The 25,951-nt window shown below is 34.0% G+C and overlaps 2 protein-coding genes across 2 annotated transcripts; one reads left to right on the top strand and one right to left on the bottom strand.

Annotated features, from left to right (window-relative positions):
* The first annotated feature begins 3,980 nt into the window (after positions 1–3,980).
* Positions 3,981–15,203, top strand: LOC128170520 (actinia tenebrosa protease inhibitors-like). The gene is made up of 7 exons (XM_052836301.1): positions 3,981–4,119; positions 10,148–10,439; positions 11,306–11,488; positions 12,319–12,510; positions 12,897–13,094; positions 13,551–13,724; positions 14,714–15,203. The coding sequence occupies exons 1-7, from the start codon at positions 4,075–4,077 to the stop codon at positions 14,899–14,901; spliced, it is 1,272 nt and encodes a 423-aa protein (XP_052692261.1). The 5' UTR covers positions 3,981–4,074; the 3' UTR covers positions 14,902–15,203.
* Positions 15,204–22,748: 7,545 nt separating this feature from the next.
* Positions 22,749–24,838, bottom strand: LOC128174485 (uncharacterized). The gene is made up of 3 exons (XM_052840029.1): positions 24,817–24,838; positions 23,605–23,697; positions 22,749–23,383 (listed from the first exon to the last, which is right to left on the bottom strand). The coding sequence occupies exons 1-3, from the start codon at positions 24,836–24,838 to the stop codon at positions 22,749–22,751; spliced, it is 750 nt and encodes a 249-aa protein (XP_052695989.1).
* Positions 24,839–25,951: the final 1,113 nt, after the last annotated feature.

Here is a 25,951-nt window from a genome sequence, read left to right as displayed (position 1 = left end):
AGTCAGATATGTCCGGTGAGTTATGTCCTGATAATATCATCTGACCACAGAAAGGGAACATGTACGGTGTAATGAGAGCCACTGATTGTCAAGAAATCATCTCAGGACTACGATTACACCAGAAAACTTCATCGATTCGTTTTATAATTTCTTAATAGCGCTGACTGGTAGTGGTTAATTTTAGAATACGTTATACTTTATTGAGTTCCGCATAGTGTAATACAAAAATATTCAAGTTTTTAAGCTGAAATAATATACAAATATTGACTGGGGTTGAGGGCAACATTGATTATATTAGCCCCCGAGGGACGAAATATTGCCCGACGCGAAGTGGAGGGCAATATTTTCGTCCCAAGGGGGCTAATATAATCAATGTTGCACGAAAACACAGTCAACATTTGTTTTGTTATATGAAGAAACAAACCAAAATTTAAGAAAGTAATTGAAAACAGATCGCCGTAATTTTCTCAGCTCAACAAAGAATTCACGAATTCAATTTTGTGCAAAGTTCATTTCCAAAATATCCTCAGCATCAAACGGTCACTGGTGATATTCCGCCGACGGTAAGAATTAAAATACAGATGTTCTACCTGATTTTACTTCACAGTAATTCGCAAATCCTTATATCCGTTATGATAGCAAACCGTCGCATTGTGCGTCCGTTGTTTACTTGCCTTGACTGACTGTCTATTATGACGTCACCTTGTTTTGGAGTCCTTTCTTAAATTTTGGTTTGTTTCTTCATATAACAAAACAAATGTTGACTGTGTTTTCGTGCAACATTGATTATATTAGCCCCCTTGGGACGAAAATATTGCCCTCCACTTCGCGTCGGGCAATATTTCGTCCCTCGGGGGCTAATATAATCAATGTTGCCCTCAACCCCAGTCAATATTTGTATAATATTGCTGTTTTTGAGGTCAATACTATGAGTTAGCTACCCAAAAAGTGCAATATTCACCGAGCTGGAGGCGAGGTGAATATAATGCTTCAAGGGTACATGTAGCTAAATCATCGTATTGACCTAAAAAAACAGCAATGATTATTTTATAATATGATTATTATAAATCAAGCGACGTTTTAGTTTGAAGCCATAGCCACGCGATTTTACATTGGATGATCTATTTCTAGTCCAATGTAGAGAAAATCAAATTTTATATTGACATCCTAGGTCACGTGCAGGTGAATGTAACATTTTGTTTTTTCGAGATAGTTGGATATGAGTCAATCAGAGAGCTGGAAATTAATCAATCATTTAATAAAAGATTGTGTTCCATGACTTAGTAATAGTTTATAGCTTGAAGTGATCAGAGCTTTTCGGGAGAATCTGATGGCTTATTCGTTGACCATCCATTCCCACGAAATCTTAAATCAACAAGCAGAAATATTGAATGATATATCTAATGGTGTTATGTAATTTTAGGTATTGAGAAAAAAATTAAGGGTGCCCATGTTTGACAGACAAACTTTTACGTCGCTTAATAATGGTAGGAATGTAAGCTAATCTAAACCACCCAAAATAGAAATGTCGCAAATTGGAAAGAGTGTGCTTGGGAAGTATGAAATAGAGCTTGCGCAAGTTCCAACGAGAACCATTTTCTAACTAGAAGTGAAATTGGCTGTGTACTTGAAGATAAATGAGAACCATTTTCTAAATAGAAATGAAATCGGCTGTATATTAGTAGAGAAATATGGAAAGAGCCGACTGAACTCATTCTCTTCCTTACTTCCTCCCTCTCACCAGTTCTAAACGCTATTTAGAATTTTTTAAATATTTTTAAGAGGAGAACAACAAGATGATGATGATGATGATGATGATGTGATCTCATTGCCAACGTCGACGACGTCGATGCTGTTGACAACAACGACGAAGATAATACAACCATTAATTTGTTGAATACTTATATAATCCTTTAGAGTATCTACCTGTAGCAGCGGAGTATGGGTATATTATGCATTCAGTGACATCTGAACTGTTTACTTGGTAGTTAAAACTAGAGAAACTAATCGCCAAGAATTCGTTAATTGTTATTGTTATATCATTACTCAGCAACGCGAAGAAGATTAACTTTTATTGATTTTCCTTGTGTAATAATTAAAAATCTGTCCGCGAAAAGGGTGGCATTTTAATGCATGTGTGAGAATTTTGGTTTTAATTAAAGTAGGAAGTCATATTTTCTTAGATAACAAATTTAAAAAGGATTTAGGACACCGACAAGTTTAAAGAACACAATTATCAAATACGTTATTTCATTCAGTCACAGATAAAACAATCCTGAGAGCTTGGGTATTATAAATAATGTGATGTTAACAAACGGCGAGTTATATTAAAACGTTAACGAAATGAGCTTTGTAATCCTTAACAATGCACAGAAAAACAAAAAACCATTTTATACAAAAATGGCAATGACTGTATATAGATAAAAACCTGTCGTTAAAAAAACTTTCAAAGAGATAACACAATGGGTTGCAAATACATGCAACCCCCCCCCCCCTTCCCCGAAATAAAGAAGAAAAGGAAAGAGAGAAAGGGTAAGAAAAAAATGGTAAGTACCCAAATCCTTCTAAAACTAATTGTACCGATTTCAGTATTTTTTTTTCGCAACATAAGACATTATTTCAGAGAGTATCGCGATTCATCTACAAGATGGATGCTACATGTATGATCTTTAACTTGTTGATGGAATGGGTATATACATGTATTAATTTTTGTTTCACTATAACAGTAACCCGATGGAGGCCAGACCATGTGTTGATGCCAGGCGCGAATCATCAGATCACATGAGACGCTTTATTTGATCCGCACCTGAACACAACGAGAAGTGATCCGACCTTGATGATCGATACAGGAGAAAACTATGCCATCCAGGCAACTGAAAGGTGATTGAAATGTGACTGAAAAGTGACTGCATTGTGACTGAATTTTGACTGAATTTTGACTGAAATGTATCTGAACGTTACCGGAACGGCACAACTTCGGTCACATTTCCAGAACTCTCAATCAACATTCCGCTGCAGAATAGCACTGTAAAAAGTTTCATTTTGTGGACGATACTGTTTCGATATTTTATTTCTTTGGACGTACTTTTGTCAGCAGAGGGAGGGTGAAGATTGATGCCTATTTACTGTTTCTTTATTGTACAGGTAGTAAAACAATGACTGTAAGTATATCAGGGAGGAGGTCCGGACATACATGTACACCTATCACAATCGTAAGATCCGCGCGTGTTGTCTTTGCCATTACCTTCTTAATTAACGACAAGAGCGATAACCCCGCGCCAGTTAGTCTGTTCTTCGGATTATGCTCGGACATTTTTATAGAGAAAGACGAAATGATCCAAATAAAGTGAACGTCACAATTTAACAACATACAATCGCAGCTTCGGATTGTATTTTTCCGAGCTTTGTCGAAAAGGGCCAAGAAGTTGCGACTTGACAATATAAAGTGAGTGATACACTTCCAGAAAAAATTAACAAAAGTCAAATTTAAAAAAAAACCCATACTTTTCTAAGCTTACAAGACATGCGGTGTTTATTATGCTTTTTCTGTTAAATTAGTTAAGACCCCGGCCATGTCAATGATTCATTTTTATTAATTTTACGTATGTTTTACATATTTTCGTCTACTCGTTAAAAAATCCTATTTTCGCTCCTGTTTAATGCTCAGAAAATCTTCTTTAAAGCTTCCAAAATAAAATCATACACGTAATGAACGCGAATGTGTTGATGTATTTCCAGAACTAAAACAGTTATGAGAGAGAGAGAGAGAGAGAGAGAGAGAGAGAGAGAGAGAGAGAGAGAGAGAGAATGGAGACGGAGATAGAGAAATGGAGACGAAGAGAGAGGGAGAGTAATGATCAATGAAATGCGCCTTTTTGTTTATATGTATATAAGCCACACGTATAACCGCGTATTAATTACCTCTCTATTGGGAGCGTAAACGGTAAAGATGGCGGCGAGGCGATAAAACACAAATAAACACTCGTCAAAGCGCAATAACGGTGTCACGTGACGACAGGCGAACGATAAGTGCGAGACTGCAGTATATGGCCGTATAATTCACAGCGGGAAAACATGTGTTTTAGAATACCGGGACCGGTTTTGTTATTTATTCTTCATGTAAGTACATATTTCTGGGTTTTTTTCTGGAATTTTGAAGGCCCTCTATATTTTTCAAATTTTATTTCATTTTGTATTTATTTTGTTAATACATGTATCTCTTTTTCAAACAATGGCACTGAATCAAGATTAAAGAAAACGTATTTTAAACAGATGGAATATACAACTTTCTTAAAATACGAGTATCTTTCACATGCTTTTTTCAGTGCAATATAATTTTGTTCTGTAAATGCATTAGTAGCTGTTCAAATAGTTTGAAACATGATTCAAATTAAAATCAAATCTTTTTTTTCTATAACATAATGTACATGTTTCTGCCAAAAAATGAACAGACTTTGCTTATATATTTAATCATCCTGGTTATATTCTCTCATTTTTACATTACCTAAAGGCTAAATATTATGGCAATCCCTCCACATATTTTTAGTTATCAGCTTAATAAAATGTATTTTAAAAAAAAAAATATGTGTTAAGAATGTTTTATAACAAGGCGAGCAAGATGCGCACTTAAGTAGATGTATGTGGTTTGTAAAGGACAATATCATTTTTTTTTTCAGTAGAGCTTGTATGGGTTTTAAGTTCAAGTATTTCTTGATGAATGAAATGTTGTCACCGTTAACTTTTTGTATATTACGCATCTTGAGATTTCCGTCTACATTTCATAATATACCTTTGTTTGATACATGTACATTGTATGCTGGTACAGAATTTAAAAAAACAACACATGATACTAGCAATTCTTTAGGAATGCTAAAATTATGTAGATTTTCATTTCAATGATTTTTCAACCTTTACTCATAAATTCACATCTTAGAACAAAAAATGCAGGTTAATCTCATTATACCCCCCCCCACCAAAAAAATGGGGAAATGGGGGAGGGGCTAAATTAATTCTTCAAAATTGTGACTGCACCCCCTGGTTCAGTGAGCATTCCGATCGCCATGTACCAATGTTTCCTATCAGTTTAATTTTGGCCCTGTCAGTATAAATGTCAGTGTACTTTACTGACTGGTTGTAAAGATGTCCTCCTTCACAAACTCCCAGCCTAAATGATTCTCTGATTACAAACCGATGAGGGTTTTTATGTGTGTGAAAATGTTTTTAAGTGCAGTATTTTGGTTTATATTTCATAAAATAAATTTACGTATGGTAATTTGACTAGCAAAAAAAGAAGATGGAGATTTTTTTTAATACGGGAATTTTTTGTTGAGATTAAAGCAATATGAGCTGTATTTTTTAGAATTTTATTTTGCTGCAAAATCCTGCTAGTATAATAAGTCAACCTGTAACTTTAATTTTTATGATAAAAACAGATTAGAACAAATCATTAATTTTTGTCAGGAAAAATATTTCAGTTATAAGGAATATAGAGCAGATCAGGACGACAATAATTCAATTTTGGTCAAATTAAGGCTTCCTAATGGCTTTTCCTATAAAAACAGAGCTAACAGAAATTTAAAAACTTTGACATTTTTGTCATTTTAGTAGAAAAAACATTCCCTTTAAAAAAAATTCAACATGAAAATTGCAGCTTATATTGCTTTAAATGTTGATCCTAACGGATTTTTTTTTACTTTAATCAAAGAACAATAACCCATTTTAACCGCAAAAAAAGAAATTTTTAGTTTTTAGTTTAGTTTTAGTTTTTCCAGTGTGCTTATATTACTTTAACAAATATTGGGTTCTTTGATGGTACGGGATCTCTATGTACCTCTCTTACTGAAAATTATTGACTGTGATTATACATTATTTGTAACTAAAGGACCAATAACGCATGTATCACGCCCTGCCGGGCGTAATCCTCGGACTCATAACAATAGAAATAAAATGTTTTAGGCGTCTTATTTTCTACGTTGGCACTGACTCACTGTAAACAATGTGCGTCATTTCAATATGCAAACAAAGGCGCGGTAATATAGTCATGATCACCAAAACGCTTTGTAAACAATCAAACTTTGCAATAATAAAGCATTTTGATTGGCTGTTTCGTAATATGTCATCAGCTCTATGAACCCTCGTAAACAATCAAAGTGAAAAATATTTGTGGTGACAATACAACATGCGTGTCTCAATATAATTAGAAATTCGAACGATGCAAACATAATCTTGAGACATGAAATTATAAACACCTTGCGAAACGATATTTTATTGGCAACAAATGATAAATATCTAATATTTGAACTAATGTTATAACACCATAATACGTTGTCTGATGATACTTCGTTTCAAGACAAACAGGTTGAATATACACAATAATATGCCATTGGTATACTAAAAAGGTATTTTATTAGAAGGAGGAGCTGATGTTGATAATATAAAACATAAGGGACTTGCTGTCGACTTGTCAGATAATGATGTTGACTTGTCAGTTCTTTAAGTCGACTTGTCACTTATTCACGTGTTCCCAATTTGTGGTATCCAGTTGAAATAATATTTTCCGACAAGTCGACATAAGGATCTGATGAGTCGACATAATCATCTTTTACGTCGGAGGAGCGGGTGTTGATTATTTAAAACATAAGGGACATTCCACAAACATTCAAACATAGAACGCCACGACATTATATCGAGCGCGCTGTCAATTAATGATAAAAAAGGGCGGCATGCATGATGGTAAATCGAACGGACCGTGAAGTTTTCACACGCAGTTTTTTGAAGGGCAAGTCACGGCGATCATTAATGTCTAATGTGGTTGGCCTTTTCGTGTAAATGTCAACAAATCTCGTACTGGTAAGTTTAAGCTTACTTAAACGTAAGTTTACTTTAAGTAAAAGCTTACTTAAACTTACTTGGATAAGAAGGCTTCTTCACTCTAATTCGGAATGGTCCATGTTTTTCAATGAAGTAATTAATTGTAACACTGCTCATCTCATACAATTTAGATCACAGTATTCTAAACATAAAGCTAATTCAACAACAAATCTATTTTGGAAAGAAACTCTATCTTACTTTGCTGATTTTTTGGATTCTATAGAGCCAAAATGCGAACATGATATATTATTAGAACCTTTGTGGTTTAATGAGAAGATCAGTGTGCAAAATAACTATATTTTTTATAAGTCTTTATATGAAAAGGGTTTTTATATTTTATATGATCTGCTGGATAAGCAGGGGAATTTTATTAGTTATGAACAAATAACCAATGATTACCTAGTTAAGCTACCTTTTACTAAATACGAAGGCTTAAAAAAGGCTATATTAAGCTCCTGGCCCAGTATCAGGCAATTTTCACATGAATTAGTAGTGAAACCGTACCAGTTAGAATCTATAAAAATTCTGTGTAAAGATAAAAAAGGCTCAAGAACATTATATGACTTTTTTATTTCAAAACTACAGCATAGGCCAATATGTGAATCTAAGTGGGAAATTGACTTAAATCTTGAACCAGACTTTAATTGGAACCACATGTATCACAAAAGATACAGAACTGGTATGGTTTAATTACAGAATAATTCATAGAATTTTAGGTATAAATAAATTTTTGTATCTTTCTAAGATAAAAAACAATAACTTATGTGCAATATGTATGTTAGAACCTGAAACTTTTAAGCACTTATTCTACCAATGCCCACTAATCTTGAATCTCTGGACAAAATTGTCAGACTATATTTTTAATAGATCTGGCAAGAGAATAACATTTGATATCCAGAGTGTACTATTAGGTAATCCAGATATGGATCATGTAGTTAATTTGATTATTATATTGGTAAAAAAATTTATTTTTCAAAGGTCGAGAAAAGATATAAAGATATGTTTTGAAATGTTAATGTCCTATTTACAAACCTATTACAATACTGAAAGGAAACTATTTACTACTGTAGACTTTACTAAGAGATGGTCACCATGGAGTTGTCTCTTTCCAGTATAAATATTTAATTAACACATCAATGATGATGTAGATATTAATCTTCTTCTTTTTCTTTAGATAATTTGTACTGTATGTATCTTTAAATATATATAGGTGTATACCAATACACTGTACCAACTTGCTGTGTGTGAATGTCTGTGAGAAAGGGGTGTTCTGTCTGTCTGTCTATATACTATAAAAATTTGAAAAAAAAAAATAAAAAAAATAAAAAATCTCGTACTGGTTGTTGGTTGAAAATCGAAGGTCTTAGTTCTGTACACATAAGGATATGCAATCGCAACTTCTCAGGCCTTTCCGGCAGGCTCGGAAAAACACCTCGAATTTATTACCTAGGTGTCCATGTAACCCCCCTTTTTATAAAACTTGATATAAACACAACACATTTTACGATCTTTTTAGATGTAAGATAGACTTCATTAAAGTAAATGATATACCCTAAAATATAACACAGAAGCGACTTATAAGGCTGTCTAGCCGATACTTATTTTAATGGGAAGCGACTCCATTTTGTATAAAAATCTAACATCAGGTAATGTTAATACATTCGAGGTTTTTTCCGAGCCTGCCGGAAAGGCCCGAGAAGTTGCGATTGAGGGATATGTGGTATGAGTGGTATGGTAAGAGGAACTAGCGCGACCCTGAAATGATTCACGGGTGCACAATAATCATTCACAGGTAATCCCTGTATATAGACATTATACGATCTCGGATAAACCGAAAGTGGTGTTCGGGTGGCAGATGTCATTTAAAGGCTTGGTTTTTTTTCCAGTCACCTACATGTAAAATATGAAAATGTAGACCCAGGGTTTATTGATAATTGAATTAAATGATAACCGTCGGGTTAAGAACACAGACTGTAGACTGTATGCATAAATTGTTTTCATAAACTCTAATGTTGTCTGACATCGCTGTTTAATCATAATTAAAGTGGACATAGGTTTCATTGTACCATTCACTCCCTTCTCTCCCTTGTTACGTTGCTCTCTCTCTCTCTCTCTCTCTCTCTCTCTCTCTCTCTCTCTCTCTCTCTCTGAATCGCCTCTCCGTTTTTTCTTAAACCCCATATTTGTCTTAAGCTATATGTATATCAAAGTGAAAATGATATACATAACTATCCATAAAATGATGGCGGTTATATCGCTTCATATTAAGATTCGCTCCAAACGTCGAGACTTATAATTGGATTGCATCTTTGACATTTGCTATAAATAAAAGAAAAGAGATTTGTACAGTGTACATTTTTGTTTTCATTGACGCATAATGTGCGGTTTCAAGAACAAGAAACCCAATCAATTGGGGGAAGAGACAAATCTGTTCCCTCTTCTTGACATGTCCAACATGCATTTGGTTTATTATTTTGTGTTCCCATATACTCTTAACTTATTTTCATTTACTTTTGATATTTCTATCCTTAAAAGAAGACTAATTCTGCTGGTGTAAAATAGTTGAAATTCTATTATAACTTTCTAAGATAATTTGATTTGTATGGACAAAATTGGATACTTTTTATAATAGCCTAAAATTTAAATCAAGTAGCTGCATTTAAATGCGAATTTTTATTCAACTTGACTGATATACATATACATGCAGCGGTGACGTTTTAGTTTGACCCTTGTAATGTTGTTTTGAAGAATCTTTGATGCCAGTTTGGAAACAATCAAACCCATTCACAAAATAGCTCCAGACTGATTGATAATGACACATTTGTTACAAAAAATGTGATCAATGTCCATTGATCCCCCAGAAGCTTATAAATTATTCGTAATTTGATAATAAAATCCACGGCTGTACTATTTTTGGACAAAGCGTCTTTATACATAATAAGAATATTATTCCATGGGTAATCAGTATACATATGCATATACTTGCACGCAGTGATCTTTGACATCTCCTTATAAAACTTTTTCTCTGAGAGAGAGAGAGAGAGAGAGAGAGAGAGAGAGAGAGAGAGAGAAGAGAGAGAGAGAGACAAACAGACAGACAGAGAGAGGCAGACAGACAGACAGACAGACAGAGAGAGAGAGAACTTGCGTATATTGTCAAATATTTGAATGCTACTTATAATGTGAATAATTACACATGTAGTAAAAAAAATATAATAATAGTTTTTTTTTTTTACTTTGTGCATTATCAGTTATCTTTTTTATTTTTTTATTGCAGATCATTTATAATCCAGTTTTTTTACAAGACTTTGGTGGCGGAGGAAACCAACTTCAAAACGGAAGATTCGGCGGAAATGCTGGATTTGGCGGAAATGCAGGACTTGGTGGAAATGCTGGATTTGGCGGAAATGCAAGACTTGGTGGTAATGCGGGATTCGGCGGAAATGGGGGGTTAGGCGGAAATGGCGGCGATGGAATACCAGTTGGAACTACTTTTCCGGATGTAGGGAACGATAATACGTTTTTTGTTGACACGCCACCACAACTTCCAGGAGGAGGAGGACCCCAGGGTAGGAGGACCTCATTGATTGTACATGTTTAGTTACGCGCTCAATGTCAGTTTTGTTGATTAATTAAGATTGAGATCCGAACACAATGCAAATATACATCTCGGATACGAATATGTAAGAATTTGCATAATTGCACGTCTGTGAGTTACTTTGAAAAGGAATGGTAGTAGTCTTTTGTCACAGAGGTTTTTAAGCACTAAGTAAAACGAAGAATTATTTTTTTAAATGTATTGATTACCTTGTTTTATCGGATTTCGAAGAAGTTAAGATTTATTGATGCAGACTCAATTGGGATTTTTTGTTGTTGGAATATAGCGTATTAGTATTTTGACGGCTCATTAGTAAACTTAAAAATGAGATGTCGATCGTTGAAGACCTTAAATTACAGTCTCTGGTTGATACGTATTTGGTAATGTCTATTGTCTTATCACTCTTTAATTGGACGCTATTTAAGGTAGCTAACTCCACCTTGAAAAATGGTTCTCAAATCAGCAGAAAATTACTTGATTATGAAAGATAGCATAAAGTATTAAGTAAGTCTAAGAGGCGAAAAATATGCAATTTTGGATAAATAAAATAATGATTTTCATAAAACGGATTCGAGTTCTGGATCAGTCGTTCACAAGCTCGATAGTTTAACCACTGAGCTATGATGATATATAACCAAGCGATTAATACAAACAATTTAACAAAATATTTCAATTGCCATTTTGTGACATAGTGACATATAAATTATTAGTCTTGGTGTAGTAAGGTACCTTAACGACCAATTTATAGATATTCATGTGCACATGGTTGATGCCGACTTACATGTATCAATGAACTCACCTCTCTAAGACACTGTTTTTATGTATTATTTTATATAGGTACACCTGGATTTTGCTACCTTCCACGTTTAACCGGAAATTGCCGGGGCAGGTTCCTAAGTTACTACTATGATGGTGTCACCAGGCAGTGCCGAGTGTTCTTTTACTCTGGTTGCCAAGGAAACGAAAACAGGTTCCAAAACAGACAGGAGTGCCAACGAGTCTGTGGAAATGGTGGCGCAGGTTTGTATTTCGCAGGTTTTGTCAATGACCACAGAGGCTTAAGGATAGGATGGATCATCCCCCGCCCCATCTATCCTTCACTCCCCCTTCATTAAAATATCTTTTTATGATATATTTTTTAATTATTAATAATATGCACATTCATTTCACAAAATTACTTAAAACAAACATTTTGAAAAACAAATCTTATCCCCTCTATATATAATACAACAAAGTAGCTAACTTTGTCTGCTAGCAGAGAGTGTATATGCGGAATTTGTCTGTTTATGAGCGGAATTATCTTTCTTGCGATAAAACCTAAATTTCGTTAGTTGAAGATGGATCGGTTCAAAACTTACAACTTGTCGGTGAAAAGTGAACCAATTAACCAAATAAAAGTATTTTCATGGGCATTAAGCTTTATGTGGCTGTTATATGTTAAGTAAGATAAAAGCGAATAATGCAATACAAATGTCATTCATCTGAAATGGTTAGATAAATAAAACACACACAAAAAATAAAATTAAAGTAAAAACGCTTGCAATAAAGTGCAAACCTCTGTTATGGCCCTAAACATTATTCAAGAGTAAATATGATTTATGCTTCATATAAAGCTACCACTTGCACACAATTTGATGCATCAGTTTCAACATAATTGGTTTCGTAGATGTTAATATATTTGAATAATATATAATAATGTAATATAAATGAAAAACACCTGTTAAAAGGAGCTTTTTATGTTTATTTTTTTAATGAAGATGTAGTCGCATATATCTTTAATATTATGTTTCCCCGCAAACAATAACACTGCGAAACAATATTTCATTTCAAGAGTATTTTTCTTCTCTCAGGTGAGGATGTCTGTACTCTCCCTGCGGTCACTGGACCGTGTCGTGCCAACAGACGTCGCTTTTACTACAATTCTGTTTCCGGTCAGTGCGAGCTCTTCCGGTATGGTGGTTGTCAAGGAAACAGAAACAACTTCCCCTCTCTACAAGCCTGTCAGCAGAGGTGTGGAGGAGATGGCGGTATTTTTCCACCAGGTAAATCTCAGCTTTCTAAAAGTCACAACAGTCTATAGAAATTCCATTATAAGATGTTCACATAAATATGCATTCATTTACATTCAAACCTCGTATCGAACAGATTTTCAAATTGTCAGTAAATATATGTACCACAACTTCTGAATATTTCAATCTTATCAAGGTAAATTTAGGAATAATTCTTTCTGCTGCGAGAAAAAGTGTGTGTGTGTGGGGGGGGGGGGGGGGGGGGGGGGGGGGCTGAACCCTTTATGATGCTATGTGCCTCATGGTTAGATCTAACTACATGTAGGTTAGAGCTGAGCCCACCCCCCCCCCCCCCCCCCCGGTTCCGACGCCTATGGAGCTGATTAAATTAAAATACATAAAATGATCTCTTATTACAGGAAGTCCTTGCTCTTTACCGCATGCGCAGTCCGGTAATTGCCAAGCCTTCTTCCCGTCGTGGACCTATAACTCAGTCACCCAGCGTTGCCAGGAGTTTGTGTACGGCGGATGTGGAGGAAACCGGAACCGGTTTAACTCACTAATGGACTGCCGCCGGATATGTGTAAACGGGGGAGGCGGAGGAGATATCACGCCAGGTGAGACCATTATTCAGAACATATTTTGACCAGTATTGTTGACCAGTCCTTTAATGTTAAGTAATAACCCCCCCCCCCCCCAAAAAAAAAAAAACAAAAACAAAAACAAAAACACAAAACATGACTTGTACTCATATTTATTATTTTCTACTGGTGATCTTATTAATTTTTTTTTATCTTTTTTCCATTATTTCGTTCAGCTTTTAACAATTAAACGGCAGGACTATACACATTCTGACACATGACATTAGAGTTGCTGAAAATACATAATTTCAAATTCATTTTTAACAAGCAGTTTTTATTGTTAGAGTACAGAGAGAGAGAGAGAGAGAGAGAGAGAGAGAGAGAGAGAGAGAGAGAGAGAAAGAGAGAGATGGTCTGACGAATATTTAAATGAAGGCTACCACTAGTAACTAATGTGATATCAAGAAACCCCCTTTTTCCTATATTTTGAAGCTGTGTGCCGATTACCCAGTGCTTCCGGTCCCTGCCGGGCCTTTTTCCCGCGCTGGAGCTACAGCATGACAAGTGGGCAATGTGAAAGGTTCGTTTATGGCGGTTGCGCCGGAAACGGAAACAACTTCCAAACACGTCAACAGTGTGAGGACACGTGCTCAAACGCTGGAGGAGGTATACATATATATTATTATTGTACCTCTCTGTCTTTCTTTTTTTGAAAAATAACGTCGATTAAATATGCTATTTTATCTCACCGTGAAAAGGTTCTACTATACTCTGTCCCAAGATATTTTGGATTCACGTTTGGCTTAATTGTTTGATATTTATAAATACCTCAGGATCCAAACGATGTTCATTCAAAAGTATGAAAAATTTCCAAGATTTCTCAGTCAAAACGCCCCTGTTAGCTTATCAGGTTTCAATACAATGCTAAAAAATGTGATGTCTACGGAGATTTTGCATTGCAGCAAGCCCGGATGATAACGTTGAAATATTGCGCGATGTATTCCGAGTGTATTCCGAATGGAGAACAGATGTAAACATTCCCCATTATAAATCTCCGTAAGGAATCTGTTTTCGTCCCTGTGAATTTTTCCGAGTGAAAGATGATAATGTGTCAATGAAATTATCTTGGAAAATATCCCTTTCAACTATTTCAATTGCACTTCTTTCACAGGTTAGTGTATTTTTATTAAAAATCGTCCAAACGTGAATCCAAAATATCTTGGGACAGAGTATAATAGAAGAGTATTCGTAAGTCTTCACCGGCAATATTTCATTTCCCTAGTATTTAATTATACTCGGGAAAAAACGTTGTAATATGAGAGGCTACGTTAAATTCAAAGTCCGATAACTCGAATTTGTTGACAACCAACAACCTTGCATCGCTGGCAAATAAAGTTTACTTCTGTATTATAAGATTTATAATCTTATATCAACCTTTATCAATCTTATATATGAACTGACTTTTCGGACAATAGGAAGTGTCATCGTCTCCATGGCCAGTGAATAGTTATATGTAAATACTATAGATAACTTTTCAGCGATTACCGTATATTGGATATTTTTTACGTAATCTACTGGAAATAGTTACCCTTAACGATATCTTTCAGAATTATTGTTTTACATAATTTATACATATTTTGAAAAAAAAATTACAGGAAACGGAAACCAGATTTGTATCCTTCCCGAGGATTCTGGGCCTTGCATGGCGGCTATTCCAAGGTGGCATTATAATGCCCGCTTTAGAAGATGCGAACGATTTCTGTACGGTGGCTGCCAAGGAAATGAAAACAATTTTGAATCTTGGGGACAGTGCCAACGTTCTTGTGGACGAAGAGTTGGATAAATCTAGATGGCTGGCCACGTGTGATTTTCGAACACGTGAATTGCAAAATCGGAAACAAGGTGTTTTGTAGATGTTTATATATTTGAGATAGATTGCAAGCATACTTATCTATGTTGTTTCCTCAAGGGAAATGATCGAATCAACAATATATTAATGTTACATATCAAATTGATATCTTTTAGCAATCAGAGTTTTAGGTAACGCAATCTATAAAATTGTTGTATTTTCACATCGTGTTAAATATTTGTGGTCAAAATTGTGTGTAGTTATAAAAACATAAAATACATAAAATATTTATATAACAGTTTCGTGTTTTATGTACTTACTTTGCTATGCATACGTTTTTCGAGGATTCATATATGCACTGAGTTATTTCCATGTGTCCTCGTCAAACTAAGTAATTGGACTATTAACGTCTTTTAAACTACGGAAATGAATAAATGATACAAATGATACAAATAATGAAAAAAAACAACAACATTAGGTCATGCCGAATGCTGTATTCTACGTCTTATAATGCATATTACAGTAAAAACGCTAAACGCACATCAACTGTGCTTAAAATGCTAGTTAAACCTACAATCTTTGGAGGTCTTGGTCGATTCAGGAGCAATGATTTGTATTTTTTTTAAATGTTGGTATCTAAAACATATACATGTACAATAGATGGATGAATCAGAAACATTCACTACGAGTCAAGGCAATAATCTCTTGTCTGGGAAATCAAGAAGATCTCGAATACCATGGATTGCCACGAATTTATGTTAGATGTGGATTGATTATTTTGGCATTTCATAATATCAACATTTAATAAAGATGTGTTTCACTTCATTATTTTACATACCGCTGTCTTCACTTAAAGGATGACGTTGAACAACGCAAACGTCATTGAAGTATTACGGGACCCCCTCTCTTCTTCAATACTTTTTCCGAATTAACCTTAAGAATTTCACTAGTTTTGGTGTTAGACCGATATTCAAGAAACCTCTAACAAGCAAACAGGCGTAATAATTGTTTATACTAGTCATTGTATACACATGTATTAGCACTAAAGGCCAGGTTCTATTTTCAGGGTGACCATTCTCTTTGATTCTACCTTCTTTAACAAACTCAATTTAGTAATCCCGACATGCCATGTGCTCATGTATTTGTATGAGAAGCTTCTTCTATCTTTGAAGAGGACTTAAACGTTTTTTTCAAGATGCTTCATATGTATAATAACCTGGACTTCATAGATTGGAAATTTTTGGCTTTCGAATATAAGCAATAATTTTGTTTGGTCTTAGCAAGTTTCAAAAGAGATGGATCCTGAGCGCTATCAAACAAAGACATTAATCTGTCGCCCGAAAATAGTTGTGCAAAGCATACACAATAGATAACATATTAAAAAATCCAATCAAATTGTCTTATTTCGATGTTCATTACGGCCAATGCACAATGTCTCTACATCCTTACATCGAAAACTATGCCGAGTTAAGCAAGCCTTTGCAGTACAAGTAGGTTGTTGACATAATAACCATATCAACAGGTCCGCTTAAGAAATTTTGTTTTTAAATTAACAAAAATTCTTATATTGGTGAAGAAGATTTATTTTGGTTTGGTCTTTGGAATATTTCGTCAACTAGGAGTTTATAGTCTACAATTTTATTTTATAGAAATCTGCTATAATAACCTTTACAGTTGACCTTGAAACTTCGTTCACAGTGACCACATATCCTTTATCAAAAAGCAATGTGTGAAGTGTTAGTCAAATAAAGCTAAGGGAGATTACATATTTGCTCTGAACCCAGACATTTTGCGTAGTCTTGTCCTAGAAAATTTATTCACGATCACTGCACCCCCTTTGACTAAGCTAGCGCAATTGTTAGGTAAAATACTAGTTAAAAGGACTAAGGGTAGAAAATGTATTACTCGAACAGGAATTTTACACATAACTCAGTTTTAACCTTTACCCTTGACCTAGAAACTTTATTTAAAGTCACTGCACAGCCATTGGCCAAATGCATTTTTTAGGTGAAGTATGAGCTTTAATAAACCAAAAGGAGAGACTATTTATTAATCAAATCTGTTGATGATTCTACTATGACCTCGAACCTTGACCTAGAATCTTTATTTAAAGTCATTATAGACTCTTTGATTAAAGGAGTAGGGATGTGTTTGAGCCAGACTTGACCGAAGGTACATTGTAGATAGAAGATAATATATTATCTGGACAAGACTTTGTCCAATGTGACAAAAAATCCTAGAACTTCATAAAGGGTCACTGCACAGTGTACATCCATCGACCAAAGACACTTCGTTGGTAAGATTTTTGCCGGAAATGACTAAGAGGAGAGACTATATGATCCGGAAAAAAAATTCACGTAAATCTGCTTTGAGTTTGAACCCAGACATAGAGCCTCATTCGAAGACATTGCACACTTTTGACCAAAGGCACTTTTGGGTGAGGTATGAGGCTGCTTAAACAAAGGATAATGAATATATTATTCGGATAACAATGTTATTCTTGACCATAAAAATTTATTAAAACCCACTACATATTTATTTACGAAAGACACTGTGTGGATGAAGAATGAGCCTGAAAGGACAAAAAGGGAGATCAAATAAATCTTTAAGGTAACTCCGTACCTATAAAATCATGGGTTCAAAGTTAAAAACATAACTTTTTTTTAACTTAGTGGACTTGAATTTCATCAAAAAAACAATAAAATATATATGTATCCATACTATTTAAGATGTAAGGTAATAAAAACCAAAGGCTGAAATTATCATCTAAAAATCACACTTTTTTTGTTTAAAAATTAAATATAAGTTGATGGATACTTGTTTGTATATTTAAATTGTATTGCTTACTTTGCCAGAAAACTAAAATTAATTAAACAAAAAGAAAAAATTTGTTTACATTAAAAAAATTATAGCATTTAGATATATCACTCAGAGAAAAGTAGAAAAGAGTTATTTCCCTTTGTCATTATTGAATTATGTCGAATACAAGGATGAAAAACGCTTATCAAATATCTCCAATTAAACAATGATTTGAGTTTTTGATGTGCATCATAACATAGAAATTAAAAATCTACTTGCAAGAATTTTAATGAATTCATGGTTTATGTAAAATGTATGACGTCACAGGAGGGTGGATTTACTTTAAACCACATATCGATTGCAAAAATTACATTGCCATAAAAATACAATAGAAAACTGAGAAATCTATTTAACTATATTCCCCTATTTTTCTTGTTTATCATGACAACAAGAGTATGGCCGTGTCGATTTACATGCATAACATTATAACTTAAAGCAACGTTTGCACATAATTGCATATAGCAATTTTAAGTTTAAAACCAATGTCATAAGCTTTTGCAGACTGCATGTTTAGAGAAGACATACCGGTAGATTGAATGTTAAAATAAAAACAAGAAACAAAATAGAACTACCCAAAAGAAGACAATAAAACTGCATATAAATACGATTTTATTAGAATGTGTTATTAATTAAGCACATTATGTATATATATTTATATTACTGAAACAATGTTGGGTATTGTGAATACATGTATTTCTGTGACAATTGCTCTTTGAAATAAAATACATACGGCAAAGTTATCAAATACTCCTATTCTCTTGTAAAACCACAGTAAATGTTTACAGACAAATATGAATGCTAAACATTTGATCGTTCAGATAATTTCCAGGTCTGATCTGATGCAATCATCCTCTTCTTTTCTGCTTCTTACATTGCAGTATTTACTCATGAACTCTTCTCTGAATTCCTTGGTCATTTTGGTAATGTTCAATAACTCTTCCCAAACATTTTTATTGAAAGCATTGATCTCGCAGCGAGCGTGTTGTTTCAGTCGTTGTAAACCTGCGCTGTGAACACTTCCGTTTGTGATGTCATCTGAATGGCCATCTCTTTTACAAGACTCCCGCGCAATCATGTACAATCTAGTGACATACATGGTCATACGAACATTTTCGTTAGCATCAAGGTACTTCAACAATTTATCCGCACATGTGTGATTTGGTGTAGAATAAGGAGAGTTGTTCATAAATACAGTTACGTTCTTCACTTCACTCTTTTTCTCCAATTCTTGTAGTAAGAACTCCTCCGCATGTGTACCCTCTTCACCAATTGTTTTGTCCTTTAAGTTGACAGTGATGTTATCATCTATTTTGCGGATTAAGCATGTTGATATGGCCTTATCCGAGTCTTGATGATCAAGATTTGTTTCATACATTTGCTGTATCATTTTCTTGCGCTTTGTTATAACTGCATAATTTACAGTCGGTTCAAGCATATCTTTTACAACATACACCATAGCATAGCATTGAAATATCATAGCATAGCATTGAAATATCATAGCATAGCATTGGAATCTCATACAAAAGCATACAAACTCATAGAATCACATTCGTCATATCATACCATAGCATACCATAGCATAGCATACAACATTGTTTTAACCTGGGTTGAAATGTTTTTATTTGAAAAAAAATATGTTCATATAATATATTTGTGGTAAACTTTGGCTTCTTATTATTTTACTTCGAAATGTGTGGACCTCTTCTGTGAATGGAGGCGTTTTTGTTCAAATCTCATAGCATACCATAGCATAGCATAGCATACCATATCATTAAGCCTTTCATTTCAATTTCGCATAGCAATAGAATACAAATCTCAGCGCATAGCATACACATCTCATAGCATATCATTAAAATCGCATACCATAGCTTATCATAAAATTGTAAAAGATATGGGGTAAGGTAACGAAGAAATGCATGTAGTATTGTTTTAATGTTAAATCATTCAGTTTTACTAAAATAACATCATTGATTATGGAAATGGAAATTTCAGTTTACTTTGGGTTTACTCTAAGTTTACTAGAGCAGACCCAGAGTAAACCCCGATCAGAAGTAGACCCCATGCGGCAGATGCTACATGTGTATTTAGAATGTACGAGGGATGGACATTACAGGCAGTAAGATAATTAGACAAAAGACAGATGCCCTTCACATTTCAATGTTTGAAGAAGATCCCAAAAGCGAACCGCAAGTAAATCCAAAGTAAACCCCGAATGGACCCAAAGTAACCACAACTGGACACAAATTTTTAATAAGTAAACCCCAAAAGTAAACCCAAGATTTAATTCGGGTTTACACTGGTATTAGGTTGGGTTTGATAGGTACTCTATGATTTTAAATTAAATTGTTATGAATCATTAATTTCAATTTTTCAAATATTTATACGTTTGTTTATCAAATTTCTTATTGATTAAGATTATTAAGATCTACCATGGAACGTACATGTATTGCTTCATGCAATATTCAATGTCTTTAAAGTAGCATCCAATAAAATGGAAGGGCTTATTGTTGCCTAGAATCCTAAAAATTTAATTTTTTTTTTTAAATAAAAAATGAGATTGATTACATAGATGTGGAGGGGCATTATGACTGTGCATCCATTTTAATATCGTGTTTGAAGCGTTGACGAATATCAAAGTCAATGTCACATTTCTACTTAATATCGGGCGGGACCTTCTCGTTGCTCGCATCCATTTTAATATCGTGTTTGAAGCGTTGACGAATATCAAAGTCAATGTCACATTTCTACTTAATATCGGGCGGGACCTTCTCGTTGCTCGCAACGAGATCGTGTCTATTTTTTTTTTTAACTTTTCTGATTTAGCACTCTTCATAAAACGAGAAATTTTCAAAATAATCGACAAAATGTATATGTAGACATGGTAAAGCTTTGACTTTTTTATTGCAAGCAAATATTATATATACAATATAAATACATGCATATAACACATGAGATAGATTGAGCTTGAAAGGTTAACAATACACTAACTTATTAATGCACATAAATAATCGTCTTTTCACGACAGCATCTGCTATACGACAAACTTTTGCTGGCTGTTCCAGGAGATACGTATAGACTGTCTTGTCAAGATTGAAAAGTACACAAGTCCCCCCCCCCCCCCCCAATTCTAGTGTTTCAAGGAGCAAATAAATACCGTATAAGTAAGATAGATATATCACGCTAATTTACCGTTCAACTGAAATTATAATAATAGCATGCAATAATAGACTCTTCGTACTAATTGTTGAAATATCTACGGATTTAGAACAATAATAAAAACTGGTGCCATGCGTAAAAAAAAAATCATTCAATGATTGTTTAGGATATCCGTGTCCATTGTATTTAACTTTATAAACATGGGTGAAAATAGCAGATCTCAGCTTTTTTATATTTAGACTGTTATGTCACAACTATAAACAATTAAATGTATCAAAGGAAATTTCATGTTTTGTGGAGTTTTTGATTTAAGAAATGAAGATAATAATTTTTCTATTGATCGACGTATCAAAGAAAAAATTGACCGGAAAACTTTTTCATCAATACGTCGATCAATAGAAAAATTATTATCTTCATTTCTTATCATTTAATAAAACATTTTCACATTAAAAAAAAATGTGAAATGTCATTGATCAAAAATGTAAATGAAGCGACGCGTATGAATACAAAACAACAACAGCAACAATATTCAAAATGGATGCGCCTTCAGCTGATGCAGAGCTATTGAGCTGAATTTAATGGATTAAGTTAAAATCTGAACCGGCTGAATTGAAAACGAAAGGAAAATACATGCGATAGCTTGTGATATTATCCACTGTGCAGAAAAACTCGTAATAAAACTAGTTTTCATGTGAGATCGCGGGAATATGCAACTGGACATAAGTATTAACCATCTAAGGAAAGACGATCGTGGACGAAAATAGCTGATATGTCGACAAAGAATAGTATGTATAAGCGACTTTTGTAAACGTTGTGGTAACCAGATAGCCAGTGATGTAATTAAATGGTATATCTGCCGCTTGGAATGCACTGAGGGAGTTAATGCATTACTCGTAGCTTTTCTTTACGACGCTTATCCTGATCACCGAGCCTGTACGTGTGTGAATTTAAAAATAATCGTTACCAAATTTGAACAGCAATGCAGTGTTACAGTGAAAGTTTATAGGCCTATATGTTCGTTATAATATTCCTGGAAAAGGAACAGCCAGCCTCGATGTAAATGTTGATTAAAATGATCTCAAGCAGACGAAATCGTGAGAAGACGCTTATTTTTCTATTTCGTGAATCAAATAATGTGTTTTGTTTATTTTTGAAGGTTAAACTTTCAAGTTTTTATGTTTATAAAGTTTTATTTTGTTTGCTGACAATAAAACAGACACAACTTTACATTTTGTTGACAATGTTTACCTTGGAAATTCCCGTTCTATAAATAGTGTTAGATCAGAACAGTTGAGAAAAGTAGATCCGGCAAAAATTTTATTGATGAAGGTATCAAAGAAATTTTCGACCAATCAGGGTACATAATTTTTTAAAGAAAGTTACTTAGTATAAATTTTAAAACATTATGCATCTTTATAAACCATTGCACATTAAGAGTTTAACATGCTTATCTACCTAAATTATAAAGCAACAAACGAATTGTTAAACAATGAAAAACAATGAAAACCAATTACGGAAAAAAATTACAGATGTTGTAAAAAAGTAAAGAAAATTAAAGATTTCTACTAACCGTGCACAGTTTTCCGTTTATTCGCGAAAAGGTTGCATCATAGCGAGAGTTACCAATCAACCACGCGAAAATTAAAGATTTGATGGCAAGTGTTCTCTTTGTTTTCATATTACATTATATCTTGCTTTGCTTAAACTCCTTCTCGGTTAGATAAACCAAATATACACTATAAAAAGGGCCCAACATTTTCGCAAAACAAAAATCATTTAAAAGATTATGTTCAGCTGTTAAATTCAAATCATATTTATTCGAATTATCATGGAATTGAAAATCTTTTTATTTCATTGAGATCTTTTTTAATACGTTTATCTTCATTTTTGCGGCTTCTATCACATCCTCTCTTCCTTCTGTTGTAATTGCTCATCATTTGTCTAGAAATGCCTGTCACGTCTAGCAAGTCTTTCCAGACTTTCTTCGTGAAAGCTTCAATCCTGCATTGGTGACCTCCCAGGCTCATCAGATCTCTCAGACCATTGTAATTCTTCACATGATCTTCATTTGATATTTTGGTTACATGTTTTTCATTCTTCTTAGCTGCTTTTCTGGATTTACAAGATATCCGTTGTATATTGTACAGATGAGCGTTGTATAGAACCATTTGAATATGTTGATTATCCAATAGAAATTGTTTCAACAAACTCGCGCATTTAGCACAAGGAGAATTATTAATGTAGATAATAATCTTCAACGGCACCTTGGAGATACTCTGTATCTTAGATAGTAATTGTTCTTCTGCGTGCTCCGCATTACTTTTTATAATAGCTGGTTTATGAAATGCGTCTGTCTTACACACCAAGTATGTAGTTGATGCTAACTTTTGTTGATATCCATGGATGTGATCCAACACTGTGTCCCACATTTTATGTATAATGTTGTTGACTTCAGGATACGCTGCAAAATGAAAATATAACAGTATAACACTTGAGTTTTCCCTACTTACGTTGTACTTCAAGGGAATTTTTATCCCCCAAACTTAATTGTGTTAATTGAGGGTTTTTGCTTATAAAGCAGAGTTTGAAACTTTTTCATTAGCTTTTGGTCATTTATATGTACTAGTTAAGATTAACAACTGATCATAAAGTCTCGGGGGAGATACAGCAAAGAAAACTAACAATTTGGATATGAAGAACGTTGTTGATAATCCCAGTCTGATCCATCACTCGTCTCTGAATAATCTGTTAGGTATGAATCTGAACTCTCGTCACCTGTGTCGGAAATTTAAAAAAAGAAAGATTTGTGTACTGACATGTAATTTTCTCTTAAACAAAGTTTAGCAATAATTTCTATAATCTAACTGAAAAGCACCTAAATTCCGCTTGTCTAGAAAACAGATTTTACTAGGTCTTTCCACATTTCAGTTGAAAGACCTTTTGTATTTGATCCTGGGTCTTAAAACACGTCACGTCTCTTTACTATTGACGCATACAAATAAAAGTTTATCCCTACACCTCAGAAGCCGTGACACTTGCGCGTTCCAAACCTTCGCCGATGTTCTCGGTGTTACATGTAGTTGCAGATCTCTAAGAGACAAAAGGTTTCTCCTCTTAGAATGAATGTCTTTCAAATTTTCTTTTTATTTTTTACGAAAAATATATAAAAAAATTAAAACTACTAAGGATAGAGACACAAAATCACTAACAGTCATTTTGTTGAATTTTTAGCATGCAACAAAGGTCAGGTCAAAGGTCAAGGTCAACAAGAAATGGGGGAAAACTGTCATTCTGTGAAAGTTTCTGATCTTTCGGCGCAGGCGTATCCCGTGAGAGTTGACCTTGACCTTTGACCTTGACCCCTGGCAAAAGGGACCCAATTGACACGATTTCCTAAATTCTACCTTATTCGACTAGTCCGTAAACCCTCTTTTTCACTTTTTTGGTAACGGACAACATTGACCTTCGACATTAAAAGAAATTGGTACCGAAATAGACGGTTTAGCATGCACACTCAGTTGTTGGCTTCATCGAATGATCTCGAGTCTTGATTATAAGGTCTTTACACCACGTGTTAATGCCTATGATATTGTTCTGTTTAGTAAATTTGTTCATCTTTCAAGAGAAAGACCTTTTGTATTTATGGTTTTTTTCTTCTCTTTTTTTCTCAGGGACAGATTTTTTAGAGATATTAAAACATGTTTTTTCTTTATGTAATTGATAATTTAAAGTAATGGTACCAAATCACCCTTGTGGTGATAACTCCTAGAACTTACAAAGTTATTGCCCTTGTGTATGAAAAGCTTGTTTTCGCTTCTCCTCTTGAACCGTTAGGCTTGAAGCTTCAACTAATATGTTAAGTTTAATTACAGGCTCTATCAATCTAATTTATACTGAGAGGGATCCGAGTCCCCATCTAGCAGTTATTGCCCCTGAAAGATTTTGACATTCAATAAAGACACAACCTTTTAACCTACCTCTTAGAGACACCGGACCACTTGGAATGGAAGCGTCAATTAAAATGACAAAAAGATCAAGGTCAATTGAAAATCGGTGTATTAATGCATTTTTTAAATTTCCTTTGTTCACAAAGATACTAATTTTTTTTTCATTGATGTAGTAAGGCCTTTAAGTACATTAAAAAAAAAAAACCCTTAAGCCTCTAACCTTGATAAAATTATAGTAATTGGCTCGATTGTACAAAACTCTTGCCGATAGACCGTTAAAGGTAGAGACTTGAAACCTTTATTGATGTCTTCAGTACACTAAGAGGCTCCTTCAATCTATTGATCCCGAAAAGTCCCGAGGCACCTTTCTAGTAGTTATTGCCCCTGAAAGTGTCTTAATTTAGTTTTAAACACTTACAACTTTTGAACTCTATATTGTAGGACAGTCAGACCACTTTAAGTTGAAAGGTTGACCTTGTCCAATCAAAATGATTTAAAGATTAAAGGTCAAAGTCAAATAAAAAAATAACATACTTGATTATTGACTTTTAAGTGAAGGAACGCAGAGAAAATGTTTTATTAACTCTATTAAAACAAAAACTGTTTTAAACATATAAATATGATGAGATTGAAAGACCTTTAATTGTTCGATAATAATTAGTCTACTAGTTATCAATTTTTACTGTAATTATTGCAAAGATTAAAGAGATGCCGCGGCTTTTATACCATAAACATCATCAGTAGATTATTACATGTAGATCACAAATACCAAGTACCCATTAGCTGTTATGGTATAATGGGCCACGGATGCTAGCGGATGATAGCATGTTACAGATAACGCCAATTTCATATTTCACAAAATATTATAAGCGTATGATTAACAGACAAATTAATTTGTATTTGAATATTTCTTACAACAAAACATCTCCCTTTTTTCAAAATAATTGTAAATAAACTTTTAACTACACAATTACTTTTATGAGCTAGTTTCTAGACATTGTGTGTAGTATCAATTATCATGAAACCTTTTTTTATTTTAAGTAAATTTTGAAAAGTCTACATAATGACATCAAGTTTCATAC

This window comes from Crassostrea angulata, chromosome 2, assembly GCF_025612915.1.
Source record: "Crassostrea angulata isolate pt1a10 chromosome 2, ASM2561291v2, whole genome shotgun sequence".
Classification (NCBI taxonomy): Eukaryota; Metazoa; Mollusca; class Bivalvia; order Ostreida; family Ostreidae; genus Magallana; species Magallana angulata.
The sequence above is the reverse complement of the archived record's forward strand: the minus strand, read 5'-3'. Positions and strand labels throughout refer to the sequence as shown.